At 35.6% G+C, this 7905-nt stretch overlaps 1 protein-coding gene across 1 annotated transcript in view; it reads left to right on the forward strand.

Moving 5' to 3' along the window:
- The window catches only part of TSGA10 (testis specific, 10), a 169925-nt gene that overhangs the window by 60313 nt on the left and 101707 nt on the right, over positions 1-7905 (forward strand). Inside the window, exons 8-9 of the mRNA XM_011969617.1 lie at positions 4941-5056; positions 7434-7588. Of these exons, the coding sequence (XP_011825007.1) occupies positions 4941-5056; positions 7434-7588 (271 nt within the window). The remainder of the gene's footprint in view (positions 1-4940; positions 5057-7433; positions 7589-7905) is intronic.

Consider the following 7905-nt stretch of genomic DNA (forward strand, 5'->3'; position numbering starts at 1 on the left):
GGAGTTTCACTGTGTTAGCCAGGATGGTCTCAATCTCCTGACCTTGTGATTCGCCTGCCTGGACCTCCCGAAGTGCGGGGATTACAGGCATGAGCCAGCGTGCATAGGGTCTTGCTATGTTGTCCAGGATGGCCTTGAACATCTAGCCTCAGTTTTTTGGTAGATTTTGTAGGATTTCCTGTGTAGATTATCATGTCACCTGTGAATAAAGAGTTTTGCTTCTTTTCTAATATTAATGCCTTGTGTTTCTTTTTCTTTCCTTATTTACTTGATAGAAACTCTGGTGCAGTGTTGAACAGAAGAATGAGAACAGTCATCTTTGTTTTGTTCCTGATTTTGGAAGGAAAGCAATTCAGCCTTTCGTCTTTGTAATGTCAGCTATAAGCTTTTTGTAGATGTCTATTATGAGATTGGAAAAGGTGTCTTCTATTTGTAGTTTGCTGGGTGTTCTTATTAAGGATGGATATTGGATTTTGTCAAATGCTTATTCTGCATCTGTTGATATCATAATTTTTTCTTTCTCAGTCTGTTAATATGAGTTATTAATGATTAATTTTTAATTTTCAAATTGTAAACCAATCTGGCATTCCTGGGTAAACCCCACTTGGTCATAGTACATTCTAATTTTCTTGGATTTGATTGCTATGATTGGTTAAAACTTTTAACATATATGTTTATGCTTTCTCCAAAAGCATTGTAATTTTACATTTTATGGTTAAGTTTTTTGTGTATGGTGTCATGTAGTGGTCAGAGTTCTTTTTTTTCCATACAACAATACAATTGGGTTTTTTTTGGTTTGCTTTTGTTCATTTTATTTTACTTTCCAACTTTTAAGTTCAGGGGTACGTGTACAGGTTTGTTATGTAGGTAAACCCCTGTCATGGGTGTTTGTCGTGCAGAATATTTCATCCCTCAGGGTAATGCAGTTGTTTTAGCACCAGTTGTTTCCTTTCCCCATTGGATTGCTTTGATGTTTTTATTGAAAATTGATTGACCGTATATCCGTGGTCTATTTCTGTGTTCTGTATTCTGCTTTACTAGTCTATGTGTTGATCCTTATACTGATGCCAATCCGTCTTGAATAGTGTACTAGTCTCAAATAGTGGTAAGTCCTCTAAATTTATTTCTTGTTTTCTATTTGTTTATCCTTCTACTAAAATTTCTTCAATTTGTTGTCAGTGTGCTAATTCATTTATCAAGTGTTACACCATATATATTTTTAACTTCATCTACTACATTTTCTCATGACTGTTATTTGTTCCATTTTCCCTATCTTTTTTCATATTGATAATATCTAGCAGTGTCTTTTATTTAGTTTTTTAAGTTTTTCTGGAACTCCAGAAAAAAAATACTAGTTTTTTTTTTTTTTTTTAAGACAGGATCGCCCTCTGTTGCTCAGGCTGGAGTATAGTGGCATAATCATAGCTCACTGCGGCCTTGACCTCTCAGGCACAAGTGATTCTCTTGCCTCAGCCTCCCAAGTAGCTGGGACCACAGACATGTGCCACCGTACTTGACTAATTTTTAAAAAATTTTTTGTAGAGACAGGGTCTTCCTGTGTTGCCCAGGCTGGTCTTGATCTTCCAGCCTCAAGTGATCCTTCCACATTGGCCTCCCAAAGTGCTAGGACTACAGGCATGAGCCATCATGCCTGGCTTCTCCTTTCTTTTAATTTTTTTTGGGGCTAATTAATTTTTTGGATGCATTTTTTAGATTAATTAATTAATTTTGAGACAGAGTCTTACTCTGTCACTCAGGCTGGAGTGCAGTGGTGCGATCTCAACTCACTGCAGCCTCCGTCTCCCAGATTCAAGCGATTCTCCTGCCTCAGCCTCCTGAGTAGCTAGGATTGCAGGCACACACCACCATGTCCGGCTAATTTTTGTATTTTTAGTAGAGACGGGGTTTCACCATATTGGTTAGGCTGGTCTTGAACTCCTGACCTCATGATCTGCCCGCCTCGACCTCCCAAAGTGCTGGGATTACAGGCATGAGCCACCACTCCTGGCCTGGATGCATTTATTCTAATATACCTGCTTCTGCGTGATTTTGTAATCAGTGTGTTTTGTTTTGTTTCATTTTTAAATGACTGGCCTTCTCAAATGTCTTACAGTTTTGGCCCTGGAACAGATTTTCCCATGGAGATATAAGTTATTGTGTAAAACAATGCTTTTGGGTGACTAAAAATGTCAGCCTCTTTGAGTTTATGGTATGGGGGATTGGAGACACGCTGATGCCATAAAACCACTATCACTTTCTGCCTCATATACACCTGCTTTGTTAATTTTTCACCCGTTGCTCCCCTGGATGAAGAGACATCAGGAGTCTCCATTAGTCTATTCTTGTGTTGCCATAAAGAAATACCTGAGTGTGGGTAATCTTAAAAGAAAAGAAATTTATTTTAGCTCATGGTTCTGCAGGCTGTACAGGAAGCGTGGTGCTGGCATTTGCTTTTGGTGAGGGCCCGATACAGCTTACCATCTTGGTGGTAAGCAAAAGCAAAGCGGGAGCCAGTGCATCACATGACAAGGGCAGGAGCAAGAGAAAAGGGGAGGTCCCAGACTTCTTTGAATAGTCAGATCTCATGTGAACTAACTAGTGAGAACTCACTTATCAGCAAGGGGATAGTGTTAAACCATCATGAAGGACCTGCCCCCATGATCCAATCATCTCTCCCCAGGCCCCACTTCCAACATTGGGAAGCACATTTCAACATGAGATTTGGAGGGGACACACATCCAAACCATAGCAGGTGCATTCCTTAACAGCCTTGGCTGCATATTAGAACCAAAAGAGGAACTTTAAAAAACAATAGTGAGGTTGATTCTCATTCCCAGGTATTTTAATTTAATTGGCGGAATTGTGCAGCCTAAATCTAGGACTTTTTTTTGTTTTACTGCTTTAAAATAATTTCATAATTTGGAGGAAGTTGCAAAAATACACAGAGAAGTTGATGTATACCCTTCACCCACTTTCCCATAATGACTACATTTTGTATCACTATAGTACAGTATCAAAGCCAGAAAATTGACATTGGTACAATGTCTGTGCATAGTTCTGCACAGTTCTGTCATTTTATCACATATGTAGTTTCATGTAACTACTACCACATTCGAGACACAAAAAGTCTGTTACCACAAAAATATCCCTCATGCTACTCCGTTACAGTCACATCTCCTCTTCCCCAATCACGATCCCTAATATCTGACACTAATCTGTTTTCCAACTCTGTAATTTTGTCATTTCAAGAATGTTGTAGGAATAGAATCATACAGATGTGATTTTCAAGATTTGCTTGCCATTGAGATCCAGCCGAGTATTAAATTTTGCTACTTTTTAATATTGCTGAGTAACATTCCATAGTATGAATGTACCATAATTTGTTCAGCGATTCACCTGGTGAGGGACAGTTTCATTGTTTCCAGGTTATGGCTGTTAAAAATAAGGTGGAGCATATGCATTTAATATAATTATTGGTAGGGCTCAATTCTCCATGTTAGTTTTTGGGGATGTTTTTCGTTTGTTTCTTTCCTCTGTTTGTCATGTCTCTGTTTTTGTTTTCATGCCTTTTCATGGATTACTTGACATTTTTTAGAATCCCATTTTTGATATCTGTAGTATTTTTGAGTGTCTATAGACTTTTCAGTGGTTGCTCTGTGAATTGCCCTTACTTATCACCATCCACTGGTGTCACATTTTACCAGTTTGAATAAAGTATAGAAATCTTGCCTCCTTTTAAGTCCTTTTATCCTCCCCCATTTATAATTGTCTTAATAGATACAGATTAATACCTCTTTAGTCTTGGATGTCATCTTTTATTAGCTATTATTTTTGTTGAATATTGTCTTTATTCTTCCCTACTGGGATTTTGATTTGGTAAATATTGGAACTTCTTATTCTGTCTTTTATGTCTGTTAACCTTTATTTTGTATTTTTTCATTGTTTTATTTGTGCTCTAATATAGGACCTCTGATCTGTTTTTTCCCCCCAGTTTACCAGTTATCTCTTTGGCAGTGTCTATTCTGTATTTTTAACTTGTCCACTGAGTTTTGTAATCTTTAAAATTTTGATATTAGTTTAACTTTGTGAAGTTCTATGTGGTTCTTTTCCAAATGTGTTGATTTTTTAATATATGCTATTACTTATGTGTTTGTATTTAAAACACATGTATTTCTAAGTTTCTATTTGATAGTGCTGTAGTCTGAAGTTCTTAGGGATCTAATTTAGTTTGTGTGTCTTTTGACTCCCACTAAGGTTGGATTGTTTCTTGATGTATTTTTAAATTTTGAATTATGAGATCATTTTCCATAGGCTTTTGTCTGGGGTTTAGTTCTGTGCTTGGGTTGAGAGCATGCCTCTGGAGTTTTGTGAGGGGTTCCTGATTATATGACCAATCAGGAACCAAATTTTATTTTGATGTTTTAGATTGAGATGAAGATTCTTTGTTGTTATTATTTTCCTGAGCCTAGCAGCAATTGACAAGGTGTTTTTCTCTAGTTCGACCTTCTCACTGATGGTATGTCGCTCTGTATTTACATGGGACACCTCAGTTCTATTTCTTGTATTGCAGACACCTCTATGGCCTCCTCTCGTTATCTGAATTAAAACATGAAACCCGAGGCTGTTGAGACAGACAAACCCCAACCATAGCTAACATAAGAGTTACTAATCTGATTGCTCTGATTTGGCATTAGGACACCTAGGGAAGGTAGTATTACCAAAATGCTAATAGTAGCTTATATTGGAGTAGTGGATTGAAGATCCCTTCTTACCGTTTATTTTTTAAACTTCCTGGTTTTGTAATGAAAATATTAAAACTGTATAACAATATTAAGAGGAAATAAGTATATTAGTGTCCTTAAAAGTTTTTAGATTTAAACACACTCCAAAATGACAAAACAAAAATTTCAGAATTAGTTTTATTATTAAAATATTTGCAGACTTTTGTATGAAAACACAGAAAAAGATCTTTCTGATACTCAGCGACACCTTGCTAAGAAAAAATATGAGCTACAGCTTACTCAGGAGAAAATTATGTGCTTGGATGAAAAAATTGGTGAGTTTTTTTCTCCTGATATTACTTTTAGTTTTTCTTAAGTTTGGTAGCAAAGATATGTTTTCTTCTTTTCAGTATAATATAGATAAACTTGGAAACAAGCCCTTAACTAAGTTTATGAATAAAAAATAATAGAAAAATTCATTTTTTTGACAGCAAAATTTTTTAGATTTAGCACCATAAGTACTTAGTGAAAGTTAAAATTTGTTTGTAAACTTATGATAACTTAAATTTGAATTTTTTGTGTAATGTAGCTTGTCCATAGCTGCTGTAATGAAACATAGTATCTATATATTACTTTTGGTGGAAAGTGTACATATGGTTAGTTATGTCTATGATATTACTGGGGTTTGTAGAGAAAGTTAACTTTTTTAAGGTTTCCTATTTATGTTTGTTATTAGTGATCAGTATGAAAATATGGTCATAACTTAATCTTATAGGGTAAATTTTTGGTCAGGGCTATAAAAGAGCCTATTTTAAAGTAGAGGAAATATTGTTAACATGCTATTATATAGTTCAAGAATGTCTGGTATAAACAACTAGGTAGGTGGAGATACTATGTATCAAACCAGGAAATATTAAAACAGAAATATAAAAGGTAATATTGAAGGAGAACTCATATTTGGGTATTTTAAGTCCCAATAAAGATCTGAGGTAAGCAGTTGAATATTTAAATTTGTGTCTCAGAAGAGAAAGATACATGTTTGGGACACATCAGCATATAAATGATATTTTAAAACCATGAAATTACCTAGGGAAATGTAGAGAATGAGGAGAAGAGGATCCAGGACTGAGTAAGAAGAAGCCAAAGAAGTAGGAAGAAGACCCAGAAGTGAGTGTTATTTTGGAAGACCAGAAAGCGAAGTGTTTTTAAAAGGGGAGGATATGATCAATTGTCAGACACTTTTGAGAAATGAAATAAGTGAGGCTAAAAAAAATATTGATTGGATTCGGCACATGGGAAGATTTGGTAACACCAAAAAATAAACGTTTGAATGGAGTGTTGGATGTAGAAGATAGAGTGGGTTGAGGAATAAATGGGAAGTGAAGTCGGGACAGAAAAGAATAGAAGTCTCTCAAGAAGTTTGGCTATTAAAGGGTAGCAAGAAAATAGGGTGATAGTTTGAGTGGGCTGTTAGGTTGATAATTTTTTCAAGCTAGGAGATACTGGAGTTATTTTAGAGACGTATTGATTGTTTGATTGCCAGTGGGAATGAATCAGATATCAGGACACACGAAACATGTGGGTTGCCTTAAAGGCAATACTGCCTGCAAAAAGAGTTGTGGCGTGTTCTCCAGTACTATGTAGATCAAGTTTTTGGCATATGACAATGTGGTATTATCTCCCTCAGCACTGCTCCTGGATGGGCCTCACAGGTATTAACCTAGTAGGGATTAATCTTGAAGTCTGGTCTAACAGAGCTTCCCTTGTAGAGCTCTAGACCGGTGGTTCTCAAACTTTCATCTGTGTCAGAACCTTGAGAGCTAATAAAGATCACTGGAGCCAGCCTCCTTGAAGTAGGCTAGGACCAGAGCTTTTGTGTCTCTATCAGTTTCTGTAGGTAAATCTAATACCTTAGAACCCCTACTCTAGACGAGTGGTTCTCAATCCTCATTATACATTAGAATCACTGGGGAAAGAAGGAGTTTCTAAAACACAAATTGCTGTGCCCACCCCCAGAATTTCTGTTTCAGTAGGTCTGGAGTAGAGGCCTAAGAATGTGCATTTCCCAGGTGATGCTGATGGTGCTGGTTGAGAAACCACAACTGGAAAACTATTCTTCTATACCAATCATTCAGGCCTTCAACACTGACACTGGCTTGCAAGAGTTCTCACAAATTGAATCATACTTCCTGGGATGATTTTTTTTTTCCTGGCAATTTTTATAACACTATTTTAGAACTATCAGAATATTAGAAGACATTTTATTTTAAAGACTTAATTGAATATTTTATTAAGATTTGTTACTTACCAACTTTTTATACAACAGTGCTTCTAGGCTAGAGGGAGGGGAGGGGAAACTAGAGGGGAGAAATGCCACAGATTGTTTTGATATTCCACTTACTTCATCCACCCACTCTCTCTTTTCCCATCATACATGTAAGTCTACTTTGAGAACTTGCAATATAGAGCTTTTCTTCACTATTCTAATTCATTGGTATTGTGCTTTTGTGTTTATGCACCATTTAGAGTTTTGTAATTCACTGTAGTTTTTAATCAAAAAAGCATTTTTCAATTTGGGATATAGCACTCATTGTTAGTAATTGAATATAATACATTAGAAGTAAGGAGAACTTCAAAAAGTACGATAATCTGCTTGAAATAGAAAAAAAATTTATTTCGATTAAAACAACACTTTTATGATTGCATATTTAGATAATTTCACAAGGCAAAATATTGCACAGCGAGAAGAAATCAGCATTCTTGGTGGAACCCTCAATGATCTGGCTAAAGAAAAGGAATGCCTGCAAGCATGTTTGGATAAAAAATCTGAGAATATTGCATCCCTTGGAGAGAGTTTGGCAATGAAAGTATGTTCTGAGAACTGTGGTTTATAAGGAACGTTTAAATGAAATGTTAAATGTTAAACTATGGTTTAAAAACTAGAATCTGAATAAAATATTCTAATTTTCTCAAATTTTTTTTTCTAGAGAGTTGAAACTTCAAAATCTGACTTTGAAATATTTTAAGATAGTCTTAGGAAGCATGTGTATAAATCCAGTAGTTAATATTTTAAGTTGATTTTTCTATCATGAATTAGCAATTAATATTAACTGACAAGAACTAATTCAGATATCAAAATATAAAGCATGACAATAAAGTAGTGAGACTAATTTCTTCTTAAAAG

This window comes from Mandrillus leucophaeus, unplaced genomic scaffold (genome assembly GCF_000951045.1).
Source record: "Mandrillus leucophaeus isolate KB7577 unplaced genomic scaffold, Mleu.le_1.0 Scaffold9, whole genome shotgun sequence".
NCBI classification, from domain to species: domain Eukaryota; kingdom Metazoa; phylum Chordata; class Mammalia; order Primates; family Cercopithecidae; genus Mandrillus; species Mandrillus leucophaeus.